The sequence below is a fragment of the Podarcis cretensis genome, assembly GCF_951804945.1.
Source record: "Podarcis cretensis genome assembly, chromosome: 12".
Lineage (NCBI taxonomy): Eukaryota > Metazoa > Chordata > Lepidosauria > Squamata > Lacertidae > Podarcis > Podarcis cretensis.
This window is the reverse complement of record NC_137181.1, coordinates 31,720,375-31,739,286: the sequence shown is the minus strand read 5'-3', so window position 1 is coordinate 31,739,286 and position 18,912 is coordinate 31,720,375. Positions and strand designations below refer to the sequence as shown.

Genomic DNA, 18,912 nt, shown 5'->3' with positions numbered 1-18,912 from the left:
GTACTTCTGCAAACCTTGGAGTCCACCCCCCAAAAACATTCTGATACATCCTTCTTTTTTCTCATGTGTCCCCACTGAGGCTATCCTGATACTCATTGAGTTCACTATTAGAGGAAAGCAATGTATAGACATATACATAACCATATGTATATAGACATATACATAACCATATGACCCAGCAAGATCCACATTTCATTCTTTGCTTCTGCCCAGCGATTTCTCATGCTAGATCAAAGAGCTTTAAAAACCAAGATGATATTCATTACATGGGGAAACATATTCTATTTGTGGAAGTGAATGAAACAGCAAGAGCAGGGGAGGTTTTGGCGGGGGGTGGGAATGCTTTATTCAGTAAAAAATATTCAATGTTACATGTGCTAAAATGAAACATAAGGTATCCACGTGCTTCCAAATTCTCCCCACGCATATATTTTGATACACATTCAACTGCTTTGATACTGTCATACTTTAAAAAAACAAAAACGCCCTTCAGTATAGGAGAGCTTTCATTTAATATATAATCAAGACTTTAAAATCCTATGGATGGGCCGACTAGCATAATGCAAAATTTCTCCTTTCTCCCAATGTTTATTCATTAAAATAAAAGGAGCTCATCTTCAGAGTAGGCTGTCTCATTGCTTCATTTTCTTTGTACACTGTATACCAGAGTATGGTGAACGACATCTGCACACATCTGGAGCGATGCATTTGCCTCCATGCTGACATGGCAACCTACACAATGCTGGGGGGGGGGGGGAGTCCAAAACTCATATCAGTTACACAGCACAGATTTCATCTCATTAACCGCATTTGATGCATAGTATTTTATTGAATTATCACAATTATTCCTAAGAAGAAAATATCATTAAAATACAGCAGAACTACAGTATCCATGCCTGCCATTCATCCTTATAGTGTCGGAATTTTGTTAAATCTTATACTTGGAGAAACGATTGTCGTGATTTAAAAATAATTCAAATGGGGAAATGTCTTGTGATTTCAAAACCTACGGCTTGTTTAAATCCCACCCATCCTGCTTGCTTGCCTGCCCATGAGTTTACAAACTGGTTTGAAAGGGAAACATGGCTTGGCAGGACTATGACAATTCCACGCAAGTACAAAATTTAGGCCTGAGCAGGGCGATCTGTTGTCAGGGACTGGACAGAGGAGGAATGGTAGAAACCGCCTCCCCAGCCTGAACCTTCCAGAGAAGAGGAAGACAGTTTAGATTTACAACAGGGGTTTGAGGAAGGTCACAGCTCAGAGGCAGATGAGGGGAAAAGTTGGGAAATAATGGGAGAAGAGGAGGGGGAGGTAGAGCCGGAGCAGCTGGCTAACACGTATCGCTAGAAATCATTCCAGACCCCCCTTCTCCCAGAACCCAGCAAACAGTGAAAGTAGGAGATCAAAGGGCTCAGAGACAAATGGCCCTAAGCAGCCACCGTAAGTTAGGTGGTCTGTTGATAATTGAGGAGACAAGGGGGGGTGAAGATTACTCAAAGCAACGCCATTACTCCAAGACGCTGCATTTCTAAGCCCCTCTCTGTGAATATTGAATATAAGACATTGGTAAGAGTCTTCTTTGTCTATCTATTCCTGGCAATCTACCGTGGGGGGTCGGATTCCCTGACACCTGACATCTGTTGTGCTAACTGATTGATGCTCAAGCATTTTTCCCTTCCAGGAGGACACTGTGAGTAACTGGCACCTTGGCAATAAAAAAAGAGGGCCTTTTCAGTGGTGACGCTTTATCTTTTGAACAAACTCCCTAGACAGGTCTGTAAATCTAAACATTATCATCATTTAAACACTGTGTCGACTTTTTTCTTTTTACCAAAGCTAAATTGTTTTCTGCCTTCTATTGGATCTGCATTTTTATTGACTGCTCCCTTGATTATGGTTTTATCACTCATTATTGTTTCAAGCTTTTTCAATATTGCAAGATGCTTTGGAGACAACTCGTTGAGAAGTGACTCATAAAACAAATAGAAAAATAAATAACCCTCATGGGTGTTCTCGAACTTTAAAGCAGTTTCCAGGTCTGCACCATTGCAGGTGAGAGAAGCAAATTACAAGTTATTTAGCCAATGATGGTGATTTGTGTGGGTTCCTAATAAAAGCAACCAGAATAGAATGCTCCTTTGCAGAGCCATTCTAGCAGTACCTACTGTTTTGCATGTTTCTGTGCTGTTCTATATTTCTATACCTGTTACTTCAACTTACTGCTATTGCAATGATTATTCATTTCAAGAGGATTAACCCATAAAATTAATCCAGAAACTCAAAAGCGAAGTAGCTAATCACTACTTCACAGGGAACTCAGTTCAAGGGCCATCTCTCGAAAGCAGCCCTCCCCCATCTAAGAAGCAAGAAAAGAAAGAAGTTGCCACTGATAGTTCTAAAAGCGCTCATGATCATGCAAGTACTGAAAGAGAATGATGCCCCAACGGAAAGTAATGGTGTATTTGAGAATTAGAGGTACAGTAAACACAAGAGGTTTATGGTCCTCACAGTCACTCCTATATAGTTAGTCTCAGTCATTTGTTGTAAGAGTAGCTGTCACGTTAGTCTCAAGGAAAGACAGAAGGCAGCACAATTCAATTCAGCTGACTTTCTGCCTCAAGAAAGGTCCTGCCTGGAAGCTTCTGTACCCAATCCATCCCACATTGCCTTAATTCAGAATGCACTACTAGATTGCAGCCACTGACCCAGACAAATGCAGCTCCAGGCACAGACATACTTGACAGTCACTTATATCCTTTAGCTGAAGGATCCCAGAAGCTGCTTTTAAGATACTCTCTTATCCACTTGCATTGCTTCATGCTTGGCACTCGCTACTCAGTTTAGTGACCCGCCCACTTGACATCTATCATTGCCTTAAGGGCTTTGAGCCACCATTTGCAAACCACTGCATCAAGAGGATTGCATGCTTTCCACTTCAAGCCTGCAGCAGCTATGGACAGACTATTTTTGTCTGCCTTTAGGGAAGAGGAAGACTCTTTCCCTTCTTTTTAAAGCCCTGCTGAACTGGAAAAAGAAATCCTAGTGGTTGCTGTAATGTGAAACTCATTTCTGGAGCATCAGTATTGTCTATTTTATCCTAACTTTCACCAATATCAGCATCTGAGTGGTAACGGCTATTTACCCAATGAAATTTGAAGTTAGATTAGATTGCAGGTTTCATATAGAACAGACCACATTAGATGAAGCACAAAATTTATTATTATTATTATTATTATTATTATTATTTACTACTACTACTACAACTACTACAACGATCATCATCATTCCTACTACTATTCACTTTCCATAAATTTCAGTAGGACTTGCCTAACAATGCAAACCAGCAATCTGTCTTTACGTTGCTGTTGCCTCATTCATTTCAGTCAATCTTGCATGGGGCAGCCCTGAAAGAGCCACTGACCAAAGGCAGGTACAGTTAATGAACTGCCAACTACACGCCAGCAACTGCTCAGGTCAGCTATATCCCAATACAAAATTAGTAACTCATGCAATATTTCCTATCTGCATCGATCCGTTCATATTTAGATGAGGGGATAGTACACACATGAGACAGGTAATGAGGGTGGGAATCTCGGTGCAGCTCATACGCCTCTGCAAAGACTTTGTTGCTCTTGCGGGTGTCACGATGATCATGTCAGCTTTTAGGCATTTCATTTAAGAGGCTCTAAAAGATATGTAACTCACCTAAATGACAGGCGCCGCCGACCCAGCCAGTTGCACAGCTGCAGATTCCAGGAGCGACGCAAGTCGCTCCATTCCGACATCCCTGAGGACAAACCGCTGCAACGAAAGAACAATAAAGCAAAGTCATCTATCTCGGTCTCTCAATATTATACTGTAGAGCTGGGGATGGCAGGGGGTGGGGGACACCTATGGTCCTCCAGATGTCGCTGGAGTCCAACTTCCATCAGCCCCAGCCAACATGGCCAGTGGTCAGGGATGATGGGAACTGTAGTCCACCAACATCTGAAGGGGTGATGATGAGATTTCCCCACCCCCGCTATAGAGCATTTTAAAGCAGGGGTCTTACAGATGTTGCCAAACTACAAATCACCTGTGGCCATTTGCCATGCTGGGTGAGGCTGATGGGAGTTGTAGTTCTGCAACATTCAGAAGCTCATAGGTTAGGCACCCCTGGTTTAAGGGGGGATATTTCCTCCCTCGGACCAGAACAGAACACTAACATCATTAAAAGTGACCACATTCTACCTTTGCATGAAACCGACAGATTGAGAGCAGTGGCTTTAGCTGTCATTCTCAGAAACAGTTACCTCTTGAACAGAGGGTAAACTGTGTTAGCTCTGAAAGTGTTTTTTGGGGGTTAAGAGTAGGTAGGAGGAACCCCTCCGTGCAGAATCATTTAAGGCGATTTGCCCCTGAAACACACTGGATATATTTTAATGAACTGCATCCAAGCACCAGTTGACATCTTCTCTCCTCTCCACTGCCAGGCGTTAGATAACTAGCGTACCATAGTGGGAAAAGTTCAGCTTGGAACAGGAGACCTGAATTCAGATCCCCATTCAGCCATAAAAGTTACTGAGCAACCCTGAACAAATCTCCTCTCTCTCTCTCTCTCTCTCTCTCTCTCTCTCCCCCTCTCTCTCTCGGCCTAATCTATTTATACCGATTGTTTCAACAATAAAATGGGGAAAACTCCAAGTTGAAAGAAGAGTGGGATTGAAACGCAATAACTAACGAAGTGAAGATTTTTACCTTCTTGGCATCTTGATCCTGTCCAGCCTGAAGCACAAAGACACTTTACCAGCCCGTTGACCGAGATGCACTCGCCACCATTTTGACACCCTCCCTCACAGCTTACTGGAAGGAAACAGCACAGGCACAAAGCAAGCCATTATAGCATTATAGCAAGGGTGTTTTGTTGCATAAATGTTGCCTCTTCCAAGCAACAATTCTAGAATGGAGTTGAGACATATAGGTGGAAATTTCATGCTCATTTGTTTACGATAACGTTATACCTGCTTATTGTTAATTTATGGAAAACGTTGCTATCCTGACTTTCTGCCTCAAAATGAAACACTCAAAGCGACTGCACAACAGATCCAGAAATGCAAATAGTAATCAAATATTAATCTCAATATATAAGAGTTCCAGACACATTATACCATGTCTGTATTGCAGTCCTGACCAACCTAGTACCCTCAAAAAGCTTTGGACTAAAAGTGCAATGGTTTTAGACTATTCCCCCACTCTTTGCTACAATTTGAAAACTGTCTAAATTCAACTTACCTTTATGACAGTATCGTCCTCCATAGCCAGGCTGACATCTGCATTTTCCAGGCCTGAGACATTTCCCACCATTTTTACATTTCGGATAACAAGTTGCTATGAACCAAAAGAAAGGGACAAAGAAAGTTAGATGAGACATTTCTGGGCTTCGGGGTTGGGAACAGTCTACTCAAAAGCACCCTACTTCCTTAAGGAGCCTACCAGTTAATTCATACATTTGCCTGAGCCCAGTAGACCGGACAGCAATTCATATGATTGCATGCTGTACATTCAGTAATGGTAAATATAATCTACTAATTTGGTTTGTGAAATGGCTATAATGAAGACTGAACTTTCTTATCACGTTAAATACTGTTTGCTATCCAGTGATAGGAGCAAAGCTTGTCATCTGATAACAACCACCACAACTGATTATATTAATTAGCTCTCAAACGCTGTATGAAAAGAACTGGTGACAGGATGACCCTGACCCAAATCCAATCTCCAAAGCGAAGGGTCATGCTATTCTTCAATAGATTAGCTATTCCTCAATAGCTAAACCAGAGACAAAAAAGAAGAGCTACAGTAATGGGAAATGCTTTGCTTTTCAACTCTGATTAAGAGCTAATCCAGATGAACATTGGTACAAATGTAACAGTACAACATGGCTACAGAAATATTATAAATGAATCACTCTTATCTCACTGGTCAAGGATGATGGGACAGGTTTAGCTCTTGAAGTCCCTTTGAAGTTAGTGCTGGGTGTACTGGTAGATTTGACAGAAGCGAGTGCTCAGTTTGCATAAAGTTAACTCCCCCGCTCCCTTTATTCTTGAACACCTGATTGATTCTCCCTGAATCAGCGAGTTTATCATTTCGGTAACACTAATAATTTGATCATTTATTTTCTGGCATGCTTCTTTCTGAGTAGTGCCCATTTTGCTTAATGAATGGCTTCTTATTTAAGATGTAAAGGTGCATTTCAAAAAGCAGATTTCATTCATTCATTCATTGTTACCCCTTGCACTGATCTGGGCAATACACAATTAACAGGTCTATCTAAAAGGAGCTACAGTCATACCTTGGATCTCAAACAACTTGCGAGTCGAACATTTTGGGTCCCAAACGCCGCAAACCAGGAAGTGATTGTTCCTGTTTGCAAAGGTTCTTTGGAACCCGAACGTCCATTGGTGACTTCTGTGGCTTCCAGTTGGCTGCTGGAGCTTCAACTTCCAAGGTATGACTGTAGTTGGTTCTAAAGCTTTATTGATGCTAATAATCCATTGGGAATATCATGGGTCCTTAGACTGCCTGGTTATTCAGGACAGTTCTGGTAGCAGCTGTGAACCCACATCTAACTTCATCTGAGCTCTTAAGTTTTTGATTTATGGTTGGAAGCCATGTGGAACTGCACAATACAACTGCAAATCTTTCTACAGTTAAAACTGATTACGTCCTCAAACAACCATTTTTCTCATCACCGCACCCCACCCCTTTCACCAGCCTTTCCCAGTGATTAATCAGCTTCTTCACAAATAGTTTTCCTACAGCAAACAGCATTTTCTTAAGTTTTCATCCATGCTAAATATGGGATTAAAATGAAAACCTGCTGAGGAGACAGTATTCCTTGTGGATTCTAGGGGAATTCTTTGTGGCAGCTACAAGATGTGCCTGCACGATGGACAAATAAATAACTGGGAAATTGCACATTTTGGCATACGGCTGCTTCGATGATTTTGTGCAAACAAATTATCTGACAAGTTTAGCTAGTTCTTGGCTAATAAATCATTCATGAGCCAATCCCGATTTCGATGTATTTGCTATCTGCAAACAATTTTCAATAGAACGTTTTCAGGTTTTCCTCTGGACTTGCATTATGGATTAAATTGAGATTCAGGTGATCACCAGGAATTTACTGGCAGGAGTCTATAATGTGTGATGACGGTTCTGGTCTCTGAACGCACAAATTAAATGTTGGAAATGGCAATTTTTTAAAATAATAAAAAGATGTGCACTTTAACAAAAAAATAATGAATGGCAAACATTAGCAGCTTATCACAAGAAGAAACACTTCTCAAAAAAGTATGTGAGCAAGAATTATTTAAATCATTGTTCATGAATGAAGAGCAGAAAAAAATATTTCAGCGCATTGCAATAAGTATTGCCCAGTCCACTGCTACCATTCTTTTTTCTCCATTTGGTAGTGTTTTCAAAATTATTATTAAATCCTTGAAATATTTTTTAAAGGTTGCAGTAAGCATTTATTAGTATTTTAAAACTTGTTCAAATGTTCAACAAAATACTGCAGTCCCTCAAGGACTGCCTCTCCCCATATGAACTGACCTGGCCCCTGTGATCATCATCTGAGGCCACTCTTCGTGTACCTCCTTCATGAAGGTGGCTCCAGAGGGTGGCAACACGAGAAGGGGCCTTTTCTGCAGTGGCTCCCCACTTGTGGAATGCTCTCCCCAGGGAGCCTCTCCTAACACCTTCGTTACAAATCTTCAGGCACCACACAAAAACATTCCTCTTCTCCCAGGCCTTGTGCTAATTAAACAGTTTATGGCCTTTTAAATGTATTATTATTTATTAAATGCATGTACATATTAGGTACACACACACACACACACACACACACACATATATATATACACATATTTATTATGTATTTTTTCCTTTTTCATTTTCTGTTTTTTGTATTGTGATTTTACGTTGTGAACCACACAGAGATCCATGGATATAGGGTGGTGGTAGTAGCTCTGTAACCCAGGTTTTAAAGTAAAAGTTGGGCTTTCTTTTTTTAAAAGCAAGATTTGTTTGCATACTTGGGAGGGGTTTTGTTTCTTCCCATCTTCAGGGACCCACCCATTTTAATACCCAGAGTAGCTACATGCTAACTATTCACTTTACTAAGAGAGTGATATGCATTTGATTCTCCAAAGAACTATTCCTAATTCAATTATGCAAATAAAAGATTCTTCATATTCGACCCCCTCTTGTGATAATCCTTATAAGTAGCTTTCCACCCCAGACATAACTATACCTGATTAATTGGTATAATCTCCTTTCATTATACAGTCTGTATCAATAAAGGTATCTACTTTTATACATTTCCCCAAGACTGTATTCTGGCAGGCATATTATAGTTAAAGCCACTGGCAGCATAAGCCACTGGTGTTGTTTTCTTTCAGTTGTTGATGGCTGATTTTATGCTGCCATTCTTCCGGATGTTTCATTTAAGTATTAGGATTGCTTGAACCTTGTTGTGATTTATAATTTTAAGTTGAAACTTAATTCATAATCAAATTGAATTTCATTGAGTTTGAGTTAAATCATAAAAGATGGTGTGTAAATGTCAAAACCAATTAACAAACAAGCATTGGCCTTAGGCTATGTTTGGCAAAATATCAAAATGGCCTCCACAGATTGTTGAGTTTTGAGGGACAGACTGGGCCTATTCATAGGGTTGTCATATGTCCTGGATTTCCCGGACATATCAGGGACACTGGAGTCAGCAGCAGTGTCTGGGTGGAAATTGGTAAAAAATGTCAGGGGAAATCTGGACGTATGGCACCCCATGTTGGCAGTGCCGTTTTTCATTAAAAGCCGGTATTTTTTTGCTCAGCAGCTTTTCTGTCTGGATTTTCACTGTTTGAAATATGGCAACCCTACCCTTCATCTTCTTTGCAACCCTTCATCTTCTTTGCTTCTAGCCTTGAGGCTTAAAACACAATGTCCTCACTATCTTCCAACTTTTACTCAACTTACCTATATCTCAGACCGAATCCTGAGGTCTTGAAGGTTTTTGGTGAAGAAGTTTAAAGCAGGAGGGAATCTCCATAGTACAGCCAGAGCACACAAATATGCCATCATAAACCACCCTAAGAACTTTTGCTACTGGGCAGCCCATAAAAGTAAATAAAATGAATTAATTAAATGTTAATTCAATTTTTAAAAACATTTTGCTACATTAGAAATAAGGACTTAGTGCAGGAGTGGGGAACCTCAGGCCTGGGTGCTCTAGGTCTCTCTACTGGCCCTTTCTCTGGGGTACACCGTCCTTGAGTGCTTTTGCCTGGCTGGAATTCGTCCTTCCTTGAACGATGGCAATGCCTCTTGCCTGCCAGAACGAAGATGGAGAGAGATGTAATGGGTGTCTGTAGAAACATCTGAATTTGTACAGCTAGAATGTAACCTACAGTTCGAAGATAAGAGCAGAGCTTTCCAAACTTTTCAAGTTGGTGACACACTTTTTGGAAGTGCATCATTTCGCAACACAGTAATTCAGTTTTGCATCATTTCATGACACAGTAATTCGGTTTTACTAGCAAACCAGAGGTTAAACTAACCCTTTCCAGTCACGAGAGGAGCATGGGGAGCGTATGTGTGACACACCTACACGCTGCAGCCGACACACTAACATGCCGTGGCACACAATTTGGAAAGCTCTGGGTAAGAGTCACGTCCACTTTTGCACCAGGCTCCACTAACCAATGATAGGTTTGTCCACAAAGTTTGTCAAAAAGTTTCTCCATTCACAATCCATGCAATATTCCCTAGCTGCCCCAGCACTTGTCAGTTGCCCCCATGCCTTTGCACTCATTAGTCAGAACACCAGAAGGCAGAAACAACTTTGGTGCACAGGGATCAACTGGAGAGCATACTGTTGCTGAATTCTTCCTTGTTTCTCTAAAAGTTTCTACAAGAGTTTGGATTTGATATCCCGCTTTATCACTACCCAAAGGAGTCTCAAAGCATTCTCCTTTCCCTTCCTCCCCCACAACAAACACTCTGTGAGGTGATTGGGGCTGAGAGACTTCAAAGAAATGTGACTGGCCCAAGGTCACCCAGCAGCTGCATGTGGAGGAGCGGAGACGAGAACCCAGTTCCCCAGATTACGAGTCTACCGCTCTTAACCACTGCACCATACTGGCTCTAGAGCAGTGTTTTCCAACCACTGTTCCGCGGCACACTAGTGTGCCGCGAGATGTTGCCTGGTGTGCCGTGGGAAAAATTCAAAAGATTTTTTTTAAAAAAAAATGTCAAATTTTCGCCCACTAGGCGGGCGCCGGACTGTGTCCACCCTATTTTCCATCCGTCCTGGGTGGGGATCAGATCGGATGGGATTGGATGAGAGCAGACAGGCGGTCCGCTCTCATCCGATTCCCCATAGAGAGCAGTGGGGCTCTGACATCTCCCTCTCCGCCGGCTCAGCGGGGATCAGCGGATCAATCCCCGCTGAGCAGAGAATGGTCCGCAACGTTTTTGTTTGCCATTAAAGAAAAAAATATTAAACATTTTCTAATCGTGGTGTGCCTCGTGATTTTTTCATGAAACAAGTGTGCCTTTGCCCAAAAAAGGTTGAAAAACACTGCTCTAGAGATATACAAGGGCTAGAGACCTACTTTTAAACAAGCTGAATATTTAGGAAAGGACTACAGAAAGTTCCTGAAGTGTGCTCCACCCCCATATCTCCCCCCACCTCTATTCTTTGGGATCTGGGACTTTCAGGAGGACAAAAGCAGTACACAAAGTAGGGTCAGCATTTCTTCTTCTTTTTTAGATTCCCTGCTCAAACATTTTCCCTAATGCTGGAAAAAGGGTGACTTGCAAGCGGAACAGCCAAGCACATTATTCCCACCAGATGAATACTTGGGTTACATCTTCCTCCATAGTCACAAAAGGATTCCTGTAAAAGCACTTCAGTATAAGAATTGAGGCGGGGCTTGTCAGCCAAGCAAGATCTTGCTGAAGCCAAAATGCTCTTTGTTCTCACGACTGCAATCCCACAGACACTTTCTTGGGAACAAGCGTCACCAATGAAATCAATGCTGACAAACTCCAGGCAGTCAACTTTCACAGCAGACACAAAATATGAGCTTTGTGGCAGGAATCTTTAGGAGATTAACCGAAGTGTAGTGCTCAATCCTACTCATGTTTACTTGAAATAAGGTCCCCTTGTGCCCAAGGTATAGGATTGCAGTCTTACTGTAGTGTTAGCTTTCCTGGACTTGACTCGATTTCCTGTCTGTGAGAGTGTGACAGCCAGAAATCGACGGGGCTTCCAAGTAAACGATAGGATCCGGCAGCAAACCTTCGATCCTGAATGTGCACTAACCCCTTTCCTGCGTATTTATAATCTGGAATACCCAACACCCATGCATTTCTCCCAAGTAAACGTGCATGCAGAGGACTGCAGTTTGACTTCGAAGGAAAACTCCCAAAACTAATTCCAAGAAAACAATGGGACCGTAAAGAAGCTTGCCACCTCGCCCCAGAGGGCTCTCTGATCTGCCTCCACCTAGAGGGCCGCTCCTCCATCCATCCCTTCGGATGGGCAGCCCCGAAGAAAGGCTGGTGCAGAGAGGCAGGAGAGCTTAGCTGCAAACCTGCGCCAGAGGGACTAGGGTTACATTTATTACTGGCACTTTCCCAGCCAAATCCCAGGGCGGGTTACAACAATTTAAAATTCAGCACCGATAGTCAAAGGAACGTGGTTGGGTCCTGAAAACATACATCTCAGGTCCAGCAATGACCTACACCTTGCAGGGGAAGGGGGCTCCCCCCCCCCACACTTGTTATGGCCACCACCCGCTCTTCTACCCGTTCTACCCACCATACTGGCAGCGCTCGCCCTCGTAGCCCCTGGAGCAGAAGCAGGTGCCGTTCCGGATGCAGAGGCCCCCGTGCTGGCAAGGCGGGGCGTCGCACACGGCGCGCGGGTCGAAGACGAAGGGCACGGCAACGCCGCGAGACACCTTGGACGGCTGCGCCAGCGCCAACGGCGGCGCCCCCGCGCAGGCCACCAAGAGCAGCCACAGCGCCGCCGCCCGAGGGATTCCCGCCACGCGACACCCCATCGCTCGGCCTGGCGCGGCTGCCCAGCGGCGCTCTCTGGTCCCGGCAGCGGCTGCGCTCGCACTTTCCTCCTCTTCTGCTTTCCCCCTTTCTCTCCCTCCTTCCCCTTCCCCGCCTTCTGTTCCCGGACCCTCTCTCGTTTCACTCGCTTCTCTTTTTCACTTTTTAAATATATATATATATATATTCGTTACACGACATATTTCTTCGGGTGGCTGGAGCCACTGAAAGGAAGCTCTGTCTTGTGCACGTGAGTTTATGTTCCGAAGCAAACTCCGAGCGTTTGTCCAATGCAAGAGTATTATTATTATTATTATTATTATTATTATTATTATTATTATTGATTTCTATAGCTTCCTTCATCAGAGAATCACAGGGTGGTTTACAATGGAAACAAAGCATACCATCTGAACAAACAGAAACAATAAACCCCCAGTTTTAAAGGCTAAAAATTGTTTAATTAATTATTAAGGGGGAAAGGCCTGGGGCAGAGGCAAATTTAAAGTATCAGGTTAAGCTTGTGCTTCCAGTGCCGGATTTCTGTATATGCTAAACCAGCTATAGTTTAGGGCCCCACTCTCTTGGGGCCCCCCAAAAAAATTAAAGAAAAAAACCTGGATGTACATTTCCAAAATATAAGATTAAAAAAAAATAGAATAAAACCTACATACAGCAACAGTGTTTCGTGTTGTATGGGCTCCTGTGATGTGCATATTTTGTTATGTGCAAATGGCTTTAGATACCTAATAGGTCCATAAGTTACTGTATAGCATATATTCAACACAAGATAACAGCGGACAAAGGACAGCTGGACATATAAAGGGCCCCATTACCTTCAGTAGCTTAGGGTCTCATCAAACCTAAATCCGGTCCTGCACTGGGCACCAAGCTGCCAGGGGGGTGGGCACCACAGGGCATTGCAGTTATTATTAATTTCATTTCTATACTGCTTAGTATTTAAAATAAAAATAGAGTGGTACCTCAGGTTAAGAATTTAATTTGTTCTGGAGGCCCGTTCTTAACCTGAAACTCTTCTTACCTGAGATACCACTTTAGCTAATGGGGCCTCCTGCTGTCGCCACACGATTTCTGTTCTCATCCTGAGGTAAAGTTCTTAACCCGAGATACTATTTCTGGGTTAGTGGAGTCTGTAACCTGAAGCGTCTGTAACCCGAGGTACCACTGTATCAAAAAAAGAAAAAAGACAACACATTGAAACATCAAGTAAAACAGTCTGGCAGAAAGCAAATTCAACTATTGACACACAGAGAGACAGAAGGCAGAGGGTACCAAACTTTGGCCTCACATAGGACACTGAGGGCATTTGAAAGTCCGTCCCCTGCCTGAGAGACATACCTAAGCATAGAAGCCAACTCCCAGGGGCCGTGGGGGTTTCGGTCCCCACAATAAAATATTGGGCAATAAGTTGGTGGGCATTCCCATTCAAATGGTGTTTGTGTGCACTGCGTCCTGTAATCGATTAAACGGGGTGGGACTTATTTGGGCCCCCACAATATTTTATTCAAGTTGGCACCCCTGTAAAGATATGTAACAAGGGCGCCAGGGGAGCCACCACAGAAAAGTCCGTTCTCATGTTGCCACCCTCCAGACTTCTCGCAGAGGAGGCACGTGAAGAAGGGCTGCAGGGTCCAGGTCGGTTCATATGGGGGGAGAGGCTTTATAGGTCAAAGCCTGCATGTTGAATTGGGCCCAGAAACTAATTGGCGGTTGGGGCAGGATTGGCATTATATGCTGCTACTTCTTATTATTACACAATTTTATCCCGCCTCCCAAGGAGCTCAAGGCAACATCTTTGGATTAGGGCCTTAGGCCGTTGTTTTCATTTCTCTGGGAAATCTTCTAAAATACTAGGGAAACATCACAGTTTTTATTAATATAATGTTTGGTTTTATATGATTAGGTATAACTATTGAATAACTTAATATTAACACAGTCCTCTTTCTGGCAACAGCATACATTTATTTGCATACTTATTATTATTCATGCACAGAGCTCAGAATTTAATAGGAGGTCAGAGTATTAGCAGCACTCTATAACACCCCAGAAAAGGTTTTCCAGAGGTCCAGGTTAATTAACAAGATTCCCCCCTCCCTGTTTTCATCTGTGCTTCCTTTGAGGGTATTAAAAGGATTAATATGAAATGGGTGGGGGGGAGAATCCTTAAGATGAAATATAGTAACTGTCCCTTCAATACAGCTAATTAGATGCAAGGGTGAATTAAATAAGCTTGTCCAGGTGTCTCATTAAATTAAATACATTTGTTTAAACATTATCTCCAATATTAGGGATTAGGTCTAGTGCACCAAAATTCATCTAAGGGTTTATGAGTCTGGTAATCTGCATTTTTAAATTGTCTGAGTCATGCAGTTTGTACCTCATTTAAAACAGGAGTGCTTGTAACCTCAGTAGGCATGTTTTTCCTTTCTGAATAATATTACCGCTTAATACAAAAATAACAATAAAAGGGACGCATGCTGAGTTCACAGACATGGAACTAGACACCCCCCAAAAAACATACCCATTCAAAAACTATTTATAATCTTGAAATAAAATAAAATTTGCCGGTTGTCAAATGGATCCTAAAAATACGCACTATCTAATATTACAAGTTGGGCACCAGGGGGCACCTTGTCTCCTTGCACTGGTGTAGCTGCCTAACCTCTGGTCCAATGATGTCAGTTGCCCTGCAAAGCAGAATGGTGTCACTTGGGCATATGTAAGCTAGCAGAGTGTTATGTTTTATATTCTAGCCCATTTGTTGTCCCTGGAGGCAGAAAGGAACAGAATCACAACTTACTGCTCCCCTCAGGTAAGACGGATGCATGGAAATAACACAGGTGAGTATAACATCAGTGTATACTTAAGTTTTCTAACTGATATTATTATTTATTATTATTATTATTATTATTATTATTATTATTTATATATATACCGGTATGTACCACCCTATACCCACAGGTCTCGGGGAGGTTCACAGAATAAAACCACAAAATACATACCATAATCAAAATAAAAACAACAACCCAATAACCCCCCCCCAAAAAAAAACCCAACACATTTTAAAAGGGCATAGGAGATCAATCAAATCAACCAAAGGCCGGGTTAAAATGGAATATTTTTGCCTGGCGCCTAAAGGTGTATAATGAAGGTGTCAGGCGAACTTCCCTGGGGAGAGCATTCCACAGACAGGGAGCCACTGCAGAGAAGGCCTGTGTTGTCACCCTCCAGACCTCTTGATGAGGAGACACACGAAGAAAGGCCTTAGAAGATGATCTCAGGGTTCGGGTGGGTTAATATGGAAAGAGGCGGTCCTTGAGGTATTGCCGTCCTGAGCTGTTTAAGGCTTTATAGGTCAATACCAGCAATTTGAATTGGGACCGGAAACTAATTTTATGGCATGCACTAGATCTGCATCACAGAGATGAAAAGTGGACTGTACAGATGAAGCCAACCCATACCCATATTCATACTACTTAAGAGAGAGGGGTTTCATTTGCCGGTTCTTGAAAATATTCAGGCTCATGTTTTAAGTGCACATGGTAACGTCAGGCATATGGGGCTAGCTGCATCCTTCTTGCCCAATACAAAACATTTCTACGCAATTTGCATACACAATTGAAACTCACGTGGTTCAGCAATGCCCCTTCAAAGAAGATATGTATAACATGGAAACACCAGTAGTAATGATGACCATATTTCTTCAAACGCCTGGAAGAAGAGGTATGTTTTAACCTGGCATTGAACGGATGTTAATGTTGGCACCAAGCAGGCCTCATGAGAGATTATTCCATAAATGGGGAACTACAATGGATGGGGAACTTGTCTCTTGCCCCCCCGCCCCCCGAATTTTTCTCAGTGGGGCCACCTGGAGAAGCGACTCAAGAGGATGAATGCTGCATCTGCGTATATTCAAAGTGGCTTAGCCAGCTGTGCCAAAACCAGTATTACATGTTCAAGCTGCTTTGTTCCCATCAGTGCTTTTGCTCCTGGTTTCTGCACCAGCTGCAGTTTCTGAGCCATCTTCAAAGGCAGCCCCGTGTATACAGACCACGGTAATCATTCTATCTATGATTTATCACACCAGACAATGAAAAATTACATCATAGATTAGCAGCATTGATCACGCCAGTTTCCCCAGCCAAAAAATACATCATAGCGTTCAGTTAATGGCAGCTTAGGGCAGCAATAGTTTTTAATTCAGTCAGAGCAACTGATCTATGTTTTAATCCATCTGAACAGTTTGGTTTGGGTCTGTTGGGGAAATGCTACCGTAATTCTGCCACAAAAGAAAATGAAATGATAACCCATTGTGAACACATTGCACATTACATTGTCCAAGGTGTTGCTGTTGTTGTTTTTTTAAAAAAGTAAATATATTGACACCTACCTGCTGCACCATGCATAGTTCCTGCATTGCAAGAGGTTGGACTAGATGACACTTTGGGTCTCATCCAATCCTACAATTATTTAGCACTAGAATATGGAAATTTTTGGCAGAGTGTCATGGCACTACAGTAGCATATAATGTTTTTTTTCTTTTACCAGAGAAACAGACATATTTTTACCAGCATCTCTAGACTAGTAACTGAAATATCTACAAATTATGAATTAATTTTTTTAAAAAAACCCAGAGTTTGGTGCTTTGTCATTCTGTTTTACATTTAAAAATGTGGTTGCTGGAGGGTTTTTGCATGCTGCAGACACAAAACCAAACCAAACAAAAGCCCTGCAGTTGCCATCCATTAAATCCATCCATTTAATTTGCTTGTAAAAAGATTAGTGCAAACATTAACTGCAGTAAATCGAAAACAATTAGCCATTCAACCATCATGCTGTAACTTTATTAAGCTCTTATCTTTCCAAAACATTTGGTGACAACCAAACCAAAAACCTTGCAGCCAATAGCTGCTCAATTGGTTTTGTGTGTGAAGAGGAGGGACCGTCCTTCCAATTCACAAAAGAAAGGCTGAACAAAATCCAACCGTTATTGAATGCACAAGCAATGGTCATTGATTGATAAAAGTTTAAAGGGGGGGGGGTGAGACCTTCAAATGAAGGTTATTGAAATTAACGGTACATTTCTTAATATAAATACATCTAGATTTTCAGTTTTTGGGTTACCATCCTTGGTTAGTGCTTATTATATAAATCTTTAAAATACATAAATAAATCCTGTGTCTTTACAAAGGGCAGGAATATTCCCATATTACACTGCCAACAGATGCTGTTGTCTGCCCTATCTTCCAGGCCATGTCTCCAATTAACTCAGGGGTCAGCAAACTTTTTCAGCAGGGGCCCGGTCCACTGTTCCTCAGACCTTGTGGGGGCTGGACTATATTTTTTTTTTGGGGGGGGGGAATATGCCCCACAAATAACCCAGAGATCCATTTTAAATAAAATGACACATTCTACCCATGTAAAAACACCAGGCAGGCCCCACAAATAACCCAGAGATGCATTTTAAATAAAAGGACATATTCATGTAAAAACACGCTGATTCCTGGACCGTCCACAAGCCAGATTTAGAAGGCGATTGGGCCGGATCCAGCCCCCAGGCCTTATTTTGCCTACCCATGAATTAACACTTCACTTTTGGCTTCCTCCCCGACCCCACAAGGTGGGGAATATTTATTTTCCCACTATGTTGGAAGAGAACATTGACTAGTCTACCTTCCTTTAGGAAGTGTGTTGACACTCCTCCTTGAGACTAAATAAGCAGCTGAAACAACAATATGAGTTAGATCCAGAATAACAGACCAAATCCTTTACAATTATACCAGTGAGAGGAGAGACTGCTTTGCCGCAGCTGACAATGTATCTCATGCTCTTTCTTCTAGTTGGCCCTAAAGAGAAAGCTAGATCTGATGGAGGCGATCCAGAATTGAATCTTTCTTTGCCTGATTTCATTTGCCCAATTTTTCATTTCCCTAATTTAAATCAGAAAAGCAGCCCTCAAAGCTTGTCTGTATTGCGAACAACAACAGCAACTACAACTTTTTAATAGCATTTTCAAATGTTCACATGCATCATCTGGGTGTAATCTGTACAACAGCCCTGTGTAAATTAGTATTATTATCCTCCCTATTCTAGGCTGAGAATAAGAGAGAGTGGCTTGCTTAGGCCAACCTAATGAGTTCATAGCAGAAACAAGATTCACTCTGGGTACTTTACAGCTCCATCTCTTAGCCACCATACTATTAGGGTGGTATGGGAGCGATTCATTTATATTGGGGAAATGGTGCAGATAAAAGGTTTAGCCCCTTTAGTATCATGCCCCCCTCCTCCTCTCCCCAGTGCCCTGGCCCTGATGCTAATAAAGAGAGCTCCTTCCTCCTGAGCCTAACCAATGATTGCCACTGTGAAGAAGAGCAAAGAGTCTATCTCTGTCTTAGGACATAATCAATGGCTGTTACAGGGGTCTTTACAAGCCCCTTTGCGGGTAGATGAGCCAGTTGGTGCCACCTGTGTGTGTGCTGTTTTATTATAGATGCTGATGCTGAGATGCATAGATTGATACATAGATTGGTCTATGTTAATGGGGACTGGAGTAAAGGGGGCATTGACGACCGGGGGGGGGGGGGGAGGCGGGTATGTTGAACTATTCGTAACCATTTTCTGTATGCAAAATACAGAGCAGTCATCCCCAGCAGAAATGGTGCTGTTCTTAGAATAGAACTGCAGATATTCTTTAGCCGTTTAGATCAATTCAGGGGAACGATGAGGAAAAAGATTGTATTCACTTATATTTAGATACTGGAGACCATCATTAGCATTGCTGGA

At 42.3% G+C, this 18,912-nt stretch overlaps 2 protein-coding genes across 3 annotated transcripts in view; one reads left to right on the top strand and one right to left on the bottom strand.

The window, feature by feature from the left end:
• Window positions 1-319: 319 nt before the first annotated feature.
• LOC307199992 (uncharacterized protein) lies at window positions 320-12,235 on the bottom strand. The gene is made up of 5 exons (XM_079948243.1): window positions 11,870-12,235; window positions 5,275-5,370; window positions 4,741-4,845; window positions 3,709-3,804; window positions 320-742 (listed from the first exon to the last, which is right to left on the bottom strand). Exons 1-5 carry the CDS (start codon window positions 12,111-12,113, stop codon window positions 633-635), a joined length of 651 nt encoding a protein of 216 aa, XP_079804369.1. The 5' UTR covers window positions 12,114-12,235; the 3' UTR covers window positions 320-632.
• LOC307199993 (uncharacterized protein) overlaps window positions 12,227-18,912 on the top strand; it is a 19,947-nt gene continuing 13,261 nt past the window's right edge. Inside the window, exons 1-2 of one of the 2 annotated variants that reach the window (XR_013832285.1) lie at window positions 12,227-12,361; window positions 14,883-14,969. Coding sequence is in view for 1 of the 2 variants with exons in the window: in XM_079948244.1 (XP_079804370.1) it covers window positions 12,370-12,409; window positions 14,883-14,969 (127 nt within the window). In the remaining variant the exon portion in view is untranslated. Of the gene's footprint in view, window positions 12,410-14,882; window positions 14,970-18,912 lie in introns of both variants that reach the window. The other variant, XM_079948244.1, reaches the window with a different exon arrangement.